Source organism: Macrobrachium nipponense, chromosome 31 (assembly GCF_015104395.2).
Source record: "Macrobrachium nipponense isolate FS-2020 chromosome 31, ASM1510439v2, whole genome shotgun sequence".
NCBI classification, from domain to species: Eukaryota; Metazoa; Arthropoda; class Malacostraca; order Decapoda; family Palaemonidae; genus Macrobrachium; species Macrobrachium nipponense.
In genome coordinates, this window is record NC_061093.1 from 6,417,187 (window position 1) to 6,436,717 (window position 19,531).

The following is a 19,531-nucleotide window of genomic DNA, read 5'->3' on the forward strand; positions in this document are numbered from 1 at the left end:
CTGAAGGCCTCTTTAAAAAATAAAGACCCAAGAAAGATTGCTTCTGCCTACTTTTCACAATGTTCCTGAAACGACTCAAGCAAACGTCATCGAACTGCGCAAGCATACGACCTGTGTGAGCCTTTTCGGGGTGTCTTTTTTCGATAAACAATTGCACTTTATGAAAAGCGCCTAGAATATCCTTAATTTCTGCCGTTGTCATAGGCTCCTCCTCCTCTTCCCCGCCGCTGCTAGAGAACTCCTCTTGAACGACGTTAAGTTGCATGGCCTCCAACTCCTTCAGGTCATCCGTCGTAAGCTCCTCTTGGTGCTCCTCGAGAAGGTCGTTGATGTCGTCCTCGTCGACGACCAGCCCCATGGACTTACCGAGTGCAACGATCTCGTCAAGATCTGGTTCCAAAACAGTTTCGGGATCATCAACTGTTTCTGACTCTGCAGCACCAGCTTCACCCACATCTAATCCCTTGAAGTCTCTGGCGGATACGGCATCAGGCCAGAGTTTCCTCCACAAGGAATTCAAGGTTCGCCTCGAAACCTCCTGCCAAGCTAGGTCAATGAGTCGGATGCAAATGACGATGTCGAAATGCTCCTTCCAAAATTGACGCAAGGTGAGGTTTGTGGTATCGGTGATGTCGAAACATCTCTTGAAAAGATGTTTCGTGTACAGCTTCTTAAAGTTCGCTATCACTTGCTGGTCCATGGGCTGGAGGAGAGGGGTGGTGTTGGGCGGAAGAAAAAGAATCTTAACGAAGGAATACTCTGCTAGGATATCTTCCTCGAGGCCAGGAGGGTGGGGAGGGGCATTGTCCAACACCAGCAGACATTTCAGGGGGAGGCGGTTCTCTTGCAAAAAACTCTTCACAGTCGGGCCAAAACACAGATTTACCCACTCCGTGAACAAAAGCCTCGTTACCCAGGCTTTTGCATTAGCCCTCCACATCACTGGAAGCTTCTCCTTCAACACTTTGTGGGCCTTGAAGGCTCGAGGAGTCTCTGAGTGATACACCAGTAGGTAGGAGCTTCACCTTGCAATCCCCACTGGCGTTTGAACAAAGTGCGAGCGTAAGCCTGTCTTTCATAGGCTTATGCCCGGGTAGCTTCTTCTCTTCCTCCGTGATGTACGTCCGACGAGGCATTTTTTTCCAAAAAAGGCCAGTCTCATCACAGTTGAAAACCTGCTGAGAACTGTAGCCTTCCTTGGTCATCATCTCGTTGAAAGTCTTCTTAAATACTTCGGCCGCTTTCGTGTCCGAGCTGGCAGCCTCCCCATGACGCACCACTGAATGGATGCCAGTCCGTTTACGGAATTTCTTGAACCAGCCATGCGAAGCCTTGAACTCTGGGGTTGGCGTTGAAGTCCCTTCCCCTCCCTCGTCTTCCGCCTGCGCAATCAAATCGCTGAAAATAGCACTGGCCTTGTGAGCGATTGCCGTCTCCGTTACTGTATCGCCAGCGATTTCTTTGTCTTTTATCCAGATGAGGAGCAGCCGTTCCATCTCGTCGTGCACATGGCTCCTCTTGCTGGACAAAATAGTGATGCCCTTCGACGGTGTAGTTGCTTTGATGGCATCCTTCTGTTTAAGGATGGTGCCTACTGTCGACGGATTACGGCCGTATTCCTTTGCGATCACACTCAATTGCATACCAGCTTCGTACTTCTTTATGATCTCCATCTTTGTCTCCAAAGAGAGCATGCGCTTCTTTCCGTGAATTTCAACTTTCTTGGGACCCATGACTACGTTAATTTACGTAAAGTTACACAATATACAGTCTTCGCACAACACGATAATATGTACTGCAACGAAATCACTAATGAATTTACGTTACTGAACGAAATCGTTGGAGCGAACGAATGCCGATTGCGTACGGTAAAGTTTTGGGTGCGGAGTGGCCGAGCTAAGGGACGCCAACACGTACGTACAGAAGATGCATGATGGGAGGGATGCTGTCCAATCAGAGAGAAGGATCTCATGGCTTGGCTAGCATCAGGAACCAATGGGAGAGCAGGAGGATGGTGGCGAGTTACTATAACTAAGATGGCGGCGTGCGGCGCGAGTTTCAAAATTGTTATCGGGCAAATCTCGGACTTTCAGAAACCTTTCGTATCTTGAAAACTTTTCGTATGTAGAGCAGTAAAATTTTTCGCATTGGCTTTCATAACTTGGATTTTTCGTAAGTTGAGCCTTTCGTATCTCGAGGTACTACTGTATATCACCTTGCTTCAACAAAAATTTCATTGAACCACAACTAAATGACGTGGACTTTTCTTTATAGCCAATCTTATGTGCCTTTAATCAAGATAAGAATTATTTCAAAATTACTGAATAATTGCCAATCTAAATTTAAAAGGTTTCCTTCAATAATAAGCCAGCAGATAAGGTTCTTACGCTTGGGACAGAAATGGGATTTGGTACAGGAAGAGTATACATACAAGTGAATTCTTCCTATTTGAAAAGGTATTACTTGGCAATCTGAATTATTATCTTTCGTACTTTCTAAGAAAAATACAGTACTTTAAAATCAGTAAACATTCTAAAGTGAGTGTAAATGGTATGTTTTGTTAGGCCTGGTTAGCATACAGTGTTTAATATTTTTTTGGCTTTTAGAGAGGGAACACCTCCAAAAATTTCTGTTGAACAGCATATATGTAGTGCATATGAAATAACCAAGCATATGTATTAGCATATGGAAAACTCATTGTAAATTAAATTTTACATTATATTTCTCTATTGCTCATCAAATGTTAATTCATTGGTCTGGCAATAACACCACCAAATTGGAACTTTTTTACAATTGGCAATTATTATTACAATAACTGTGTGAATGGCAAAAACTAATGCTCTTAGTTTTTCATGTTGAATCCTGTACATATTCAATCCATTTCTTATTTAATGTGTATAAAGTAATGAAACTCACAAAACATCACTGGTTCTGAAAGAAAGGGTGTATGAATTTAGGGAAAGAGAGACCCTAGAGTAATCCAGCACTAAATATAATGACATAGTGGGATGATATGATATAAAAGGACCCTTTAAAAACCATTTCCCTCAGCTTTCATTAAGTCAGTTGTACCTTTTATGGTTATTTTAAATAAATTATGACGATAAATAAGATATACGTATAAGCATGATATATATATATATCATGCTTATTCACAGGGGAAGGGTACCAGACACCCCCCTCCCACCAAAAAATAGTTAGAACCAGCAAATAGTTGAAACCCCTATAAAAACCTTTAAAACTGCCTACAGGCAGTCCCCGGGTTATGACGGGGGTTCCGTTCTTGAGACGGGTTGTAACCCAAATATCGTCGTAAGCTGGAACAACGTCAAAAATCCTAAGAAAACCTTACTTTTAATGCTTTGGGTGCATTCAAAACTATGTAAACTGCATTCTTATTGCATTTTTCATCAAAATAACCTTTAAATATTGATTATTTTGCATTTTTGGTGTCATATTTCTTGTGTCAGATCAGCGTTGTAGGCGTCGTAACCCTGGAACATGCATCGTAACCCTGAAAATAATTTCTGATGAATATAATTGAAAATCACCTTAACCTCGGAACGTCGTAAGCCAAGCCCGTTGTAACCCGGGGACTGCCTGTATTTTGTTAGTTAAAACTCAAGAAAAACCCACTAAAAATGTTAATACCTAATTTTTTAAATAGTTTTATCACTTAAAGTGCATTTTATGATGAAATTGATAAAAAAAAACAGGATTTCGTGGATAATTCTCAGGAAAATACCACAAATAGTTGGATTTCCTGCAAATAATGGGGGTATCTGTTCCAGAGAGAAATCTGCAATTACGCGAGTGCGAATACGGGGGTTCACTGTATACATACTGCAGTTATGCTGAGTCTGCATATCCAATATGCAGTACAGTTTTGGTCACAAAGTTAATTCCGTCCATCAGACATAGGTTACCGAAGATGACTAGAAACACGACAATTGCACGGACAACTATGAGCTACTAAGAGAGAGTGAGAGAGAGAGTTATCCTTATTTAAAAGAGTGAAATGGAAAGATTATTGTATTTCTTAAAAATACTATCACATATGAATTTTGTAATTAATTATATATATTACTATTATTATTACAGTGTTCCCCCCGTATTCGCGTTCTCCGGATTCGCGGACTCACACATTCGCGGATTTTTCTTTGGAACCTATCTAGAAATTATTCGCGGACGGACTCGCCCATTCGCGGAATTTTCCGACGAAAATAATCACTAATTAGTGTATTTTGATGTTTATTTTCATGACTAAATACATTTTTATGATACAAAAATTATTTACTAATTTTCAAATATTAATTTTGATTAATACTGTATAAGTAAGTTTAATAAGTTTAAATATCACATAATGAAAATAATAATTCTCTCTCTCTCTCTACTACAAAGATGTATGTTTTTTTGTATGATAAATAAATGATTTACTATTTTCAAATATTAATATTAATTTATACAGCAATAATATCAATTAATTAAAGAAAATACCATAGTGAATTAGTAAGATTTTAGCTTATAAATTTTTTTAAAAATTATGGAAGAATGAAGGAAATCCCAGTCAGATTCTTTCTCTAACTCCAGGTACTAAAACTCAGATATACGTATCAAGTTAAGTGACCGGAGGGGGAAGGAGCTGATTTGTTGCTGCCATCAAGTGGGCATGAAATTTCCACCCCCCCCCCCTCTCTCTCTCTCTCTCTTTTACTGAGATGAGAGATTTTTATGGTACATATATGCGTAATATGTTTATTAATATTTTCAAATAATAATAATAATAATAATGAACTATAATAATAATAATAATAATAATAATAATAATAATAATAATAACTGTAATTACAAAAATCATATGTGAAAGTATTTTACAAATACTACGATAATCTCTCCCTCTCTCTCTCTCTCTCTCTCTCTCTCTCTCTCTCTCTCTCTCTCTCTCTTAAAGCGATGTATGTTTTTTGGATGATGATTTACTAATTTTCAAATATCAATATTAATGTAAACAGCAATAATATAAATTCATTAAAGAAAATACTAAAGTGAATTAGCAAGATTTTAGTTTATAAATAAAAAGAATTATGTAACCTTGTGCCTTGTTTTTTGAACACTTAGCCAGCTTGGTTGGCTGGGTTCCAACTGTCAAATCGAGTGTTGCCATCTACGGATCATTGAGATTCTCTCTCTCTTTCTCTTTTGCTGATATATATGAGATAATTTCTATGGTACATGTGTATGTTTATTAATATTTTCGCATAATAATAATAATAATAATAATATAACTAATCTCAAAATTCACAGGTGATAGTATTTCAAAGAAGTACAATAATCTATCCATTTCACTCTTTTAAATAAGGACAAACCCCCTCTCTCCTCTCCTCCTCTCTCTCTCTCTCCTCTCTCTCTCTCTCTCTCTCTCTCTCGCTCTCTCCTCTCTCTCTCTCTCTCCTCTCTCTCCACACGAGATACTAGCATGCGCTAGTGGTAACTCTCGCCCTCTGTTTGGGCTGGAAGTGTATGTATAAGTATATCTTTAAGGACATTACTACATTTTATGGTAAAATAATAATAAACAGTATTAGTTTACAAATAATATTACGTTTAATGAGATTAAACAGTAACATACATTCTCTCTCTCTCTCTCTCTCTCTCTCTCTCTCTCTCTCTCTCTCTCTCTCTCTGCTATTGGCTGTTTATATATTTCTAATGGTAAAATGTTAAGATTACTTTAAAATGATATTAATAATACCAATTCAATGTTATATTTGATGTAGGATAATACTTTAAGTAGACATTTGGTATTTGTGATTTCACATTCCATTGTTCCCTTGTAAAAAGAAAATGGATGTCTCAAATAGTAACAGTATGAAAGAAAACGTGCATGACTGAATACTTATGGGGGGACTAAATTATTTTCACATACGTAACTAAGTCATTCAGTACGTACATAGTATGTATTTATGTATAAACATAAAATGTAAGATTTACTTTAAAATAGTATTAATAATATTTCAAAGATTAATATGAACCATAATATGATATTTTATGTATATTTGATGAAGGATGGTCTTTAAGGGATACTTTGGTGTTTGCATGTTCAGGATAGTTTATGAGCATTTTTAGAGGGGGGTTCCAAACATTCGCGGATTCTAACTATTCGCGGGGGGTCTGGTACGCATCCCCCGCAAATACGGGGGGACCACTGTATTATTATTAGTTGAAAATATTAACCCATTAACGCCGATTGGATGTATTAAACGTCAATATAAATTGTCTGTTGGGTGCCGATTGGACGTATGGTACGTCGATATAAAAAAGTTTTTTAAAAAATTTGCGGAAAAATAGTCATAGTCCTACTAGGCGAAAACTTTTGAATCACGCGCCTTGGGGGATGCTGGGAGCTCATGGATCAAGGTGTTGTTTTGTTTACAATTGTTAACCAGGTGGGAAAGCGCCAATTTCTTTCTTATCGCACTAAAAAGTATCAGTGACACATCTCGGAAATTATTTCGTTACTTTGACATAATTTTTGCACCATTTTATATTAGCAGTTACATGGAGTATTATACTGTATGAAAATGTGCACAATTTCATGTAGAATACAACAAAAAAATACTCATGATTGTAGCTTTTATCAGTTTTGAAATATTTTCATATAAATAACGATAAGTGCCAAAATTTCAACCTTCGGTCAACTTTGAGTAGACCAAGATGGTCAAAAAACGCAATTGTAAGCTAAAACTCTTATATTCTAGTAATATTCAATCATATACCTTCATTTTGCAACAAATTGGAAGTCTCTAGCCCAATATTTCGATTTATGGTGAATTTATGAAAAAAAACTTTTTCCTTACGTCCGTGCGGTAACTCTTCCGAAAAATTCATAAATTTTTTAGTCCGACTGTCGTAATGTTTGCACCATTTTAAATTAGCCGTTACATAAAGTTTTATATATGGAAATGTGCACAATTTCATGTAGAATACAACTAAAAACAACCCATGGTTGTAGCTTTTATCAGTTTTGAAATATTTTCATATAAATAACGATGTGCCAAAATATCAACCTTCAGTCAACTTTGACTCAACCGAATGGCAAAAAACGCAATTGTAGCTAAAACTCTTATATTCTATAATATTCAATCATTTGCCTTTATTTTGCAACAAATTGGAAGTCTCTGGCACAATATTTCGATTTATGGTGAATTTATGAAAAAAAAAAAAATTTCCTTACGTCCCACGTGGTAACTCTTCTGAAAAAAATCAGAAAATTTTTCGTCCGATTGTCATAATGTTTGCACCATTTTAAATTAGCTGTTACATAAAGTTTTATATATGAAAATGTGGGCAATTTCATGTAGAATACAACAATAAACAACCCATGGTTGTAGCTTTTATCAGTTTTGAAATATTTTCATATAAATAACAATAAGTGCCAATATTTCAACCTTCGGTTAACTTTGACTCGACCGAAATGGTCGAAAAACGCAATTGTAAGATAAAACTATTATATTCTAGTAATATTCAATCATTTACCTTTATTTTGCAACAAATTGGAAGTCTCTAACACAATATTGTGATTTATGGTGAATTTATGAAATAAACTTTTCTTACGTCCGCACGGTAACTTCCGAAAAAATCACAAATTTTTTCGTCCGATTGTCGTAATGTTTGCACTATTTTAAATTAGCCGTTACATAAAATTTTATATATGAAAATGTGGGCAATTTCATGTAGAATACAACAAAAAAACAACCTATCGTTGTAGCTTTTATCATTTTGAAATATTTTCATATAAATAATGATAAATAGAAAAAATTCATCCTTTGGTCAACTTTAACTTGACTGAAATGGTTGAAAACTGCAATTGTAAGCTACAACACTTACAGTCTAGTAATATTCAATCAATTACCTTCATTTTTCAACAAACTGGAAGTCTCTAGCACAATATTTCGATTTATGGTGAATTTTTGAAAAACAGCTTTTTTTTACGTCCGCGCATTACGAATTCATGAATCATTTTGTGATAGTATTTCCTCTGTGTTGCCTTGATCATTTTACAATGTGTTATATGCCAAAATGATTGCAATTTAGTGTACAATACAATGGAAAAAAAATTAACTCGTTAGCTTTAACCGTTTTGCTCAAAGCGTGATTTAAATACAATTATATATGAAATTTTGTTTTCACGCTATCATATACATATCCCATTATTTATATATGGTAATGATATCTTTTTCATTTCTGATGGTTGCATACTAAACTTCACGTAATGAAAAAAAAGGAGCCAAAAATGAACTCTTAATCTTGAAAACTAAGCGTGCTGTGATTTTTTGAAAAAAAAATTTTTCCACTTCGTGCTCACTCCCAGACCCCGCCGGCATACGGGAGACGATTTTTTATCATACCCCTTTGGCGTTAAAGGGTTATTAAACATACTATACATACATGTACCATAAAAATTCTCTCATCTCAGTGAGAGAGAGAGAGAGAGAGAGAGAAAAGTGGGGGGGGGGGGGGGGGGGGAGATATTACATAAAGGTTAGTTGGCAACACAAAACAGGTTTGCTCCCACTCCTATCACATTACTTGACATATTTGACAGCTGTGGACCTCAGCTCACTACCTGGATCTAAAAAGAAAGATGCGGGGTAGAACGGAATTTCCTTCATCCTTACTTAATTTTTTAATTTATAAACTAAAATCTTACTAATTCACTATATATTCACTAGTATTTTCTTTAATGAATTGATATTATTGCTATGTATATTAATATTAATATTTGAAAATTAGTAAATTATTTATTCATCATACAAAAACATACATCTCTGTAAGAGAGAGAAAGAGAAATTGTCATTTTTATTATATGATAAAATTTAATCTTATTAAACTTACTAATACAATATTTAAATCAACATTAATTATTTAATTTTCAATTAATTAAATCATTTTTGTATCTATAAAAAACTATGTTCATTTCAGTCATGAAAATAACATCAAAATACACTAATTAGTGAATATTTATTGTTGGAAAAACCCACGAATAGGTGAATTTCCTGCGAATAATGGGTAGATATGGTCCAAAGAAAAATCCACGAATCTTGAGAACGTGAATACAGAGGGTTGACTGTAGTATGCATACACGTATGTACGTATTACTGAATCACAAAAATATGGATGAACGTAAAAATATAAAAATAAAAACAGATAAGTATAGAAATTCGCATTGTTCCCAATCTCGAAAGCACCCGGAAGAAAAAAACAATGGAGTACATTCTTCAAGGTCTTTCAATTTCTAGTCCTTTACTTTGCAGACTTAAGAAATATAAAAATAAGTTTACAAAGAAAGCTCGTATAATGACGAAATGGGGATTACAAAGGAAAAAAACAAAAAAACATGTCCTGGAATCCAACACAATTGAAGAATTAGTAGACCTACCAAAACAAAGTTAAAAATTTAAAAGGTTTTACAAATTATTAGGCCCAACAGCTCAGAAGCAGGGACAAGACAAATAAAAGATTATATGTATACAAAGAAGGTGACCCTCCACCAAGATGTGTTATAAAATTACAACTAGTCTGGTGGCAGAATGAGGATTTTTTGCCTGGGTGTGTTTTGGCGTACATACAATGTTTTATTGGTGATTCTGGTAAAACAAACCATACAGAACCCAAATCCATGTGATGCCACTCTGTCATCCTTGAGCAATTTTTTTTACTGCCAAAATTCAAAATGGCCGAAGCCAAGATCACCGAAATTCGATTTTCGCCTATACCTTTGCCAAAAATGGACATCGAGATCTGATTTTGGTGTCTAAACATATGTTTTAAGGGTCTGGGAATCCATTAGAACACACAAATAAACTCTATCTCCCCTCTGATGATTTGTTTTTTTTTACCGCACAATACAGTCCATTGCCATAGAACGCCATAGTAGAATAGTTGTTCTTATGGCATGGTCTCTGTTGCTTTCAAAATATTTCCTACACAAATATTCCTCTGACTGCTGGCGTATATTAATCATGCTAATATTGCCTTCTACTATTGCAGAAACCTAATAACATAACTCTATAAACTCGCTTTCTATCATAAATTCCTTTGGTGATGGTGTATCCTCATTTTCAGGCTGTCAAACAAGATGGATTCTTCATCACAGCCCAACACCGCTTGTCTTTTGGAAAGTTGCATGAACTGTAGTGATAGTGAAGCACCTCTAACAGTTGCGGGACCCGACAGACTCAATTCCATTGTAGCTGCTAGTCAACGTAGGGGTGATGGGCTGCATGCTTCATTGACATCCACATTACAAGATACATCTAGATCATTGTTCGTGCATAGAAACTGTGCTTCAACATACACATCAAAGACTCACATAAAACGCCTCTTACAAAAAACAGAGGAAATTGTCAGAGAAGAACAGATGTGAAACGATCTCGGCGTTCGACTATCACACCCTTCAAATTCAAAGAACATTGTTTAATATGTGGTGAACAATGTTCTTCAGAACCAGATTCGAAAAACCCTGAACGATGGCGCCGTGTCGTTCAATGCCGAACTGCTGATCGCGGACATAACCAAGACACCTTGAAGGATGTTATCCTGAAAAGCATGTGATGGGCGCAAAATGATGAGTGGGCGACAACAAGAAGGGTACGCATCAGGGTGGAAGGTGCTGTCAGCGACTTACATGCTGCTGATGCTCAGTACCACAAAAGACTGTATGTCAACTTTTCGTGGTCCTCGCAACATCCATTTTGCTTCTCATAAGCCTGTACAAGTTGAAGATGAAGCTTTCAACGGAGTCATACATGATCTAAATGAAGACCGTACACACATCTGGAACTCCATAGAACTGCATGAACAATACATTGCTTACGGAGGAGAGTCCCTGACGCGCCACAATCTGATGTCGAAACTATCACAACATTTTGGACATGATATTCTGGTCCTGTCCGGTGCGGGTGTAGCGAGTATTCTCTCGTTCAGGAGTACAAATCTTCTTTAGGCATTCTGAAGCTCGTGGCAAATGATGAAGACGATGACGATGCAGCAGTTATCGAAGGTGGCAAAAGCTCATTGTCGCTGAAACTAAGACACTCAAACATGACAAGTCCAAATACCAAACTAGAGTCAGCTTAGAAAACTCACTGGGGATGATGCAAGCCAACCCTGCTGCACCTTGCTGTCCCTGCTCTCCCACTAAATTAGACTCCACATTACCTGCAGCTATGATAGGAAACATCGTAACTAGTATCGTTTACAAAACAGATACACAACTTTGCAGGTCTCGCTTGGCGTTACAGTCAGAGAGAAGTTCCCTCATTGAAATGTCTACATAACTTCCGAGTCACGGCATCGTATGATGAAATACTGCGATTCAAGGCCTCTGTAGCCCATGCTGCTGCCCAGAGCCAAGAACTCACTGGTCTGAAAGAATGCAGCTCTGGGCTAGTTCAGACAATAGCTGATAACTTTGACGCTAACATTTCGTCACAGAACGGTCTTCAATCCACACATGCCCTAGCAGTTCTGGTAACACAAATACAACAAGGAGAGAGATCGGACTTGGAATCAACAAATATAAGACGCCTGCAGAAAGAAGAAATGTCTGAAGAGGTAATGCCTGAGATACCGGTGCAACGATATAGAGGACCCTTCCAAGCCAAGATGTCCTGCAAATTCTTTGCTACGAGATCTCCCCTTCCTCTCAAAGTACTAGTAGCACAAAGGATCCTCAGCAGCTAGGGCCAAACAAACTGACTTCATGTTCTTCAAATCCGTGGTCACTGACGCCGAAACACCAGAATATCATGGCTACAACACCAGAATCTCACGGGAGCAAGGGCACTCGGTAGGTCCGGCTACCAAAGCTATATACCTACCTCTACTTGACATGACTCCTGCAGAACCAGACACGATGTACACTGCCATGGTAGAAGCTCAGCGGCTCACTAACCATACAGGTCAAGTCTACACGATCTTCACTAACGACCAGCAGCTCTATCGTGTAGTTGTGCATGTGACATGGGTCTATCAACACCAATTCCAGAACTTCATTCCGAGGTTAGGCGGCATGCACACACTTATGAATTTCGTGGGAGCAGTTGGCGTCTTGATGGCAGACACAGGCTTGGAGACTATTCTACAAGTAGATTTCGGTGGTGTGGCTAGCATGCTATCAGGGAAGAAATATCCACAGAACATCAGAGCCCTCCGTCTTCTGACTGAAGAACTTCTACGCGGAACAATAGTGCATATGAACTCACATGACAGCCTGATGAAGGTACTTGACAACAAGTCACAAGAGAGCCGAACAACAAAACTTTGGGTAGAAAATCTCATCAAACCAGTGATGCTGATGATGATGTTTGTCAGGGCGGAAAGGGAAGCAGACTGGCCACTCCACCTGTTCTGTGTGAAGGAGATGCTGCCTTACTTCTTTGGAGATGGACATTTCAACTACGCGAGGTAAGAATAAGAATAAGAAAACTTTATTTAATGTTAAGTTACAATTAACAAATAACATTAGTACAAAAGTACTATTAACCGCCAGATGATGGCGTGATTATACAATGGATTATATACAGATGAGTGTAACAATAAGAAAAAAAGAAAAGAAAATATAACAACAGTAAAAGAGGCGTTCACTCCTACATTAAAATTTTCAGAACAAGCACATTCATACACATATAGTCAACAACAAAGGTCAGGATACATATAAAAAATTGAACATTATCATTGTCAAAATCATGCATATCATACTAATAAAAATTCACAATATGAACAAACACATAGTTTTAACATGATAAAATATCTCATCATATTATATCATTCATAAATAAATATTGATGTTAATATGCAGCAAAGTTGATGTATTTTCCTTTCTAGGTACTGCTTGTATTACCTGCGCTCGATGGAAAAACTGTCCGGTCCAGTACTCCAGGATTTCCTCCAAGGCAAGCACGTGACGAGACACCAGCCTGGCTTATGGAATGCTATTTGGACGGACATGTTCATCGAGTCGACCTTTATGCGTTTCGGCCACAGTCCAGGTGGTATCATCGGCATCACCTTGAAACCTTCAACTCTAAAGAGATGGGCACTCAGTCTCCATGTTTGCAGCCACATTGTACAAGATGTCTCAGAGATGGGAAATGAGAATCATCAGGTACCAGTTACAGTGCACAAGGAAGAGATGCCAGCCCGAAAGAAAACAGATGCTGCTGACAGAGAGAAGCTTCGTGAGACATTGATCACGTGCATTGATCCTCTGAATCCAGATGTTTCTTTCATCCCTACGACTTGTTAATCACGTTAACTGTAGCTTGTGAATATATATGTTTTCAGCTTAACTCGTGGGATATAAGTGTGAATAAAACATTTTGCTGACCCATATTTTGACTAAACCTATGCAGCCATCACTGGCATCACACTTTGAGCACTTTTATCGTCGAAATGTGAAAATCTATATTCACAGAAGGCAAATAGAGTTTGTTTGTGTGTTCTAATGGATTCCCAGACCCTTAAAACATATGTTTAGACATCAAAATCAGATCTCTATGTCCATTTCTGGCGAAGGTATAGGCGAAAATCGAATTTCGGTGATCTCGGCTTCGGCCATTTTGAATTTTGGCAGTAAAAAAAATTGCTCAAGGATGACAGAGTGGCATCACGCGGATTTGGGTTCTTGTATGGTTTTTTGAAACCAGACAATCACCAATAAAACATTGTATGTACGCCAAAACACACCAGACTAAACTCAATAATTCTCCTTTTGGTAAAATAATAAAAAATTTTGCAAGATGAACATTTAAAAAAAATTAACACAAAGTATATATAAAGTAACTAATTTGCAGTTAAGTCAGTGATTTTATCTTTTGGGTTATTCTTGAACATTTTACTAATACAGGGGTCCAAATAATAAATAATACATGCCACGGCTAAGGTTAAAATTTCAACTGGAAGCAAGCTGTATAATAGAAGATACTAAAAGATTTTGTGAAGGGAAATCTTTCAATCTGGCAATCACTGAACTTTCAGTCCAGTTTCTCCTGCAAGACTTTTCACTTAAATGAATGAATATAGCATTGGATATTTGTCCAGTTTTGACAGAATACTTACCGGTATGCTGTTTAATTCATACCTCTAAATCCTTGCTAGATTGGCCGATATAAAAAGAGGGGCAGTCCAAACATGGAATCTTATACTATATGTATTATGTTGCTGTTTTACTTAGAGCTTTCAGTGTGTTATTATGGGAAAAACATGGTTGACATTAAGATTTTAACAATGATTTTATGTTTTCAAAACCACTAAAATATAGCAAGCTAAGAATGTTCTTAGGAATTTCTTTCTCCGTGTTATTTTCACTATAAAACTTTTAGTGGGCTTAATTATAACAAATATCTAGTACCTGTGAAGGATAACATAAATCTATCCCTATTTTTCTTATGTATTTGATTTCTTAGTCCAAATAACTGGGGACTGACAACACGTAATGATCAGAAAAACAAAGAAGGAAAAACTGATATTTTGATATTAAGGTGATGGCCTGAAAAGAAAAGGACATTAGTTAAGCTGTTGGTTGATTTCCTATAAATGCTGATTTTGCATTGAAATGGTTTTCTATGTATTAAAACATCTGAAAAGGGAGGCAATTGTCTTTTTCTAATTCTGAAGTAAACTTAACAGATAGTACCTAGTTATTCAAATTAGAGAGTAGTAAATCATTTCCATCAATACCAGAAAGCAAAACAGCTAAAATATCATCAACATATCTTTACCACTTTAAAGGAGTATAAATAATTTTAGGTAAATATCTCTTTTCAAAAAATTCCATATAGAAGTTTGAGAGGAGTGGGGATAAAGGGTTGCCCATTTCCATACCAAATATTTGTTGGTAAAACTCACCTTTGAATATAAACTTATCAAACACAAATGCACAACCTAATGAGTGAAATTACATGACTTACAGGTAGAGGTAATTCATGATGGATTAGTTCATTACTAAGATATTCTAAAATGGAATCTCAGCGGATTTTAGTAAAAAGTGAACAAACATCAAAACCAGGGAATCTACCAGTGGGGCAAAAGTGGTTTTGTTTAATTTATCAACTAAATCTAAAGAATTATATATGTGAGAATCAGAGATATATCTAAGTAATGGGGACAAAAGCTTGGTAATATATTTCAATATGATATTGAGCCAACAGTACTGATAATAGGCTGCACAGGACTTTTTTCTTTGTGTGTTTTTATTAACCTATATGAGTAAGGTAACAATGGAAATTTTAATGACAACTGACCTATCAGCTCTTTTTTTATCTTTGGAGATTGTTTTCCTTGTGCTTTTTGGTGGTGGGTCACCTTCCTTGTATATAATCTTTGATGTCTTGTCCCTGCTTCTGAGCTGTTGGGCTTAATCCTTTGTAAAACCTCTTAAATGTTTAACCCAGTTTTGGTAGTTCTACTAATTCTTCAATTGAGTTGGATTCCATGTACATATTTTTCCCTTTGTACTCCCCATCTGTCATTTATACGCACTTTCTTTGTAAACTTATTTTATATTTCTTCAGTCTGGTAAGTAAAGGACAAGAAAGTGAAAGACCTTGCAGTACTCCATTGTTTGTCTTTCCTTCATGAAATACGTCTTTATATATCTATACGTATATGTATATACGACTGCCAAAAATTTTCCGCTAAATAGAATTCCATCTAGTAAAAGGAGCCCATACAAACACCAAGAGGTAGAAAGTAAATGCTATATAGTTCAGAGAACAACTGTTTCCCTCGACAGGCAAGTAATGAATAAAAAATAAAAACTTACAGAGAAGAGGTAATTATACCAAGAGTTCCAGAGGTCAGCTGTTACATCACTCCAGTTACATCACTCCAGTTGATAGCATCTTAATCTTCCTAATCGCTAGTTGGAGGAAAATTTTATGTACAATAAAGGAGTCCCAAGCTCCTTTTGAGAAGTTCATCGTGTTTCTTTTTTAATCAGCTCCAATTTCACCATCTGTCTAAAGCACAGAAAGCGTAACGGAAATATTGTAACCCACACAGAATCTCTCAGCTACCTAAGCTAAATCTCAGGTGCTAAAGACCAGTGCCAAACACTGACAGGCAACAATAACCTGAGGTGCCACAACCAAACTACCTAGTAAATTATCTATACAAGGCAAATTCAAAATTGGCTGGGGGAAGCCCAAACCAAAACTTAATGGTTTCAGAGAACCAGGGTGGTAAGGTAAAGGGCAGGCCTGTTTTTCCATCTGTAACTCAAGACACCATAAGGAGGAGACATGTATCATTTTCTTGTAAGAATTTTGTCTGAGGGTTACTTACAAGCCTCCTCTCATTAGTTAGTTTCCAGAAAGCACCAACAAAACAGTGCATCTCTTACAAGAGCATGGATGCTCACAGGGAATCTTGAAGGAAAAGGCTGAGGAATTACTTCTAATCCTCCCCATCTTTAACTGCCCACAGGTCAGGGCAGACAGAAAGGGTGAAAATGTAAGCAAGGAAGAACCTGAAGACAGAAGGAAGAAAATTGGAAAAACAACACATATTCTTCTTGTTCAACCTGTTACTAGACAGTGATGACACCTAAAGTTAATAGCAACTGCAGCAATACAGCCCTTTGCTGAGGCAGGACCCAAATGGTAGAGGCTCTGGCTAAGGGCAAAGGTCCCACAGAGAGAATTTCTCAGTCACCCTAAGACTGATCAGAAAGACTACAGTATCTTCAAAGGCTCAAAAGAACAAAACTGCATAGGTATTGCAGGTGCACAAGCAACTGGGATGGAAAGGATCGTGGACATAACCCCACAACCACTGTTGTCATACGAACATATGATTTCAGGGGAGAAATAAGAGAAGTCCACAGGTGATGTCAGGTATCTCCAAACACTAGTAGCACTTGGTAAAGAGGAGAGAATCCCCAGAATATATATAGAGGAGAAGTAACAGATAAATGTGGAGAAAGAGGATAAAATCCCCAGAAATTATATAGAGAAACAAAAAGTAACAAATACAATTCTTCAAGTGCTTTACTCTCATCATGAAAGCAAAAACCTAAGTCTCTTAGACATGAGAAGGATACTCAAGAGGAATCACGAAGGATAACCCAAAGGGGAATACTTCTGACACAAACTTCTTGCTAAAATAGCCTGATGGTCTTAAAAGATGGGAAGGGAAAGAAGACAGGTCATCCTTAGTACATCTCTACTGGAGTTCCACAAAGCGAAAGGAACAGAAAGAAACAATCCATGAATAAAACCTCCTCTTTATAGTTGACTACATTTCTCTAAGGCAAATTGTACACCAACGCAACCAGTTGCATGAAACCTATCATACGTAACTGGTCACATACGATGTCATCTTGAGGTGCTCACACCAGAGCAATTATATCTTAGTATCAATAACGTCATCAGATGAGGGGGACGTGCTTTTGCTTTGTTACAAAGGTGGAATGAAAAAGACAAGAGTGTGGGTTTATCCATATTTTACAAGAAATACTCCAGGAAGGAGTTTTGTTGCTGCTCAAGAGCTGGATGTGGAACCTGTGAAATTCAAAGAATTTTACAGAATGTCTAAAGAAACCTTCAATAAACTAGTTCATTTGGTGAACCCCAAGATTTTTAAGACTACAAATTTAATGTTCCTGACTTGCTCATCACTCGCCACTGCAGCAACAGCCATGGCCTTAGCACCTAGAAGCACATATCAATCTGTTCTCAGCGAGTTCGTAATGTAACTGATCGGCACACAACCACCATAGTCACGGCGATCAGTTGCATGCAACAGCAGTTTCAGTCACCTCAATGTGAGAGGTTCTAAGGAAATCAATGCGTTAGTCCCAATACAACTGGTTGCGGTGTTGTAAGCAACTGTTGCGCTGCTGTGCGATCTGCCTAGACACAAACCTGAAGTCTAAAACAGTAAAACAAATGCATACTTAATCAAAACCCTTCAATAGACTTTAAGTCAGTAAGTAAAATGCAAATTTAACCCTGCAATACCCTCCCACAGTAATTATACCATGCTGTGGCAATCCCCTAAAGAGGCACTCTATACGTATTGCTATTGGTGACATGATATGTGAAACGTAATATGTTTATGAATCTAAGATTTTATTAAAGCATAATTCACAAAAGGCCACAGGTAATCACAATATAGGTGAAACATAAATACCCTCAAGCTGCTCAAGTATCTATGACACAAAACAACCACAGTACAAAATACATTTCTATAATAAAGTTAAGAACCAAAGTCCAGTTCTGAGACCACAGCAGCAATGGTGACATCATGAGGGCCAAAGGAAGAGAAAATGTTCTGCTAAGTGAGTGGTGAGGAGGGGGCCGTCACCCTTTCACTCACCATACAAACTCCTTACCTACCTTGTAAACAAGCTACTGTGACCAAAACCAGCTGTTGGTGAAATATAATCTTAATACAAATACAGGACAAAGGTTTGCATTCTTGTCAGTAAACACAATAGTCATACCTCACAAGCTATTAGGATCAAAAAGACTTTAGCGTTCAGTCCCTGAACAATTTCAATGATGCTGGGGCATAACAAGAGCTTCCTGGAAACATTTTAAGTTGAACTAAACATAAAAAAATATAAAAAAAATATTACCTGTACAGAGATGGATGGCAATCTTCTCGGATAAGAATCTAACAGCACAAAAGTAACGGTAATTTTCAAACTCGTATCATTACTTGGGCTTGTGGTGACACTGAAAGTTACAGATGAATCCCCTAAAAAGAAAAGACAACAAAGCAAATTAACATGTTTTTTATAACAAAAAACAAGTTTTTCAATACAAACCTGTTGGTTAAATGTTGCCATACTACTTCTGTTCAACAGAACCCTAGTTGCAACACTGCTCCACTTTCCATTCTTCGTGTATGTCACAGAATTTACAGAAAGAGTGGGGGGAAGGGTGGAAGGGACTTGCATCTTTATTGTTATTATTAAAGTAGTTTAACCAGACCCGAGCTCACTTTCAGTTCTCATAGGGCTGGGCCAAAGGATTAGAATAAAATACCAGTTCTAGGCGAGGCCAAGCACTGAGACCCAATAGGTCATTCAGTATGATGATGAACAAATTAAAATGAAATTAAAAACTGCACAAAAGCACATGCTCTCATACTGGAACACATACTACAACAGTACATTTACTCATGCTTCCATGCATACACACTAAAAAGGTATATTAAAATTCAGAATAAGTTAAGTAATATTTTTGAATGTTATGTTAATTTACTTTACTTATAATCAGTTCCATTTTCTGTTCTTATGGTGACGTTTTCATTACATCATGTCAGCTGCCGTTATGCAAGACCACCGACCTCTCGCATTATGCTGCTGAATTTCAAATCAGCTTTATAGAGAATACTACATCACTTTCCAAACATTCGTCTTTTCCTAAACCATAAGTGAGGTACGTTATATAAACAAATTGAAGTCCTGCTTTTACCCTTACAGAGAATGGCTATTCATTTGAAGTACTTAAGTTAATTG

At 37.1% G+C, this 19,531-nt stretch overlaps 2 protein-coding genes across 4 annotated transcripts in view; one reads left to right on the forward strand and one right to left on the reverse strand.

Moving 5' to 3' along the window:
• Positions 1–18,765, reverse strand: part of LOC135206610 (RWD domain-containing protein 3-like) — a gene marked incomplete at its 5' end in the record, with an annotated part of 162,581 nt that extends 143,816 nt beyond the window's left edge. For all 3 annotated transcript variants that reach the window (XM_064237947.1, XM_064237949.1, XM_064237948.1), the window contains 1 exon segment: positions 18,644–18,765. In XM_064237947.1, the coding sequence (XP_064094017.1) occupies positions 18,644–18,765 (122 nt within the window).
• Positions 11,741–13,309, forward strand: LOC135207056 (uncharacterized). The gene is made up of 2 exons (XM_064238691.1): positions 11,741–12,468; positions 12,889–13,309. The coding sequence occupies exons 1-2, from the start codon at positions 11,765–11,767 to the stop codon at positions 13,307–13,309; spliced, it is 1,125 nt and encodes a 374-aa protein (XP_064094761.1). The 5' UTR covers positions 11,741–11,764.
• Positions 18,766–19,531: the final 766 nt, after the last annotated feature.

Excerpts from the sequence above, each read along its gene's own strand:
- LOC135207056 (XM_064238691.1), top strand. The coding sequence starts at position 11,765 with ATGTTCTTCAAATCCGTGGTCACTGACGCCGAAACACCAGAATATCAT. Across the intron at positions 12,469-12,888 it reads GGACATTTCAACTACGCGAG|GTACTGCTTGTATTACCTGC; the intron begins GTAAGAATAAGA and ends TTTCCTTTCTAG.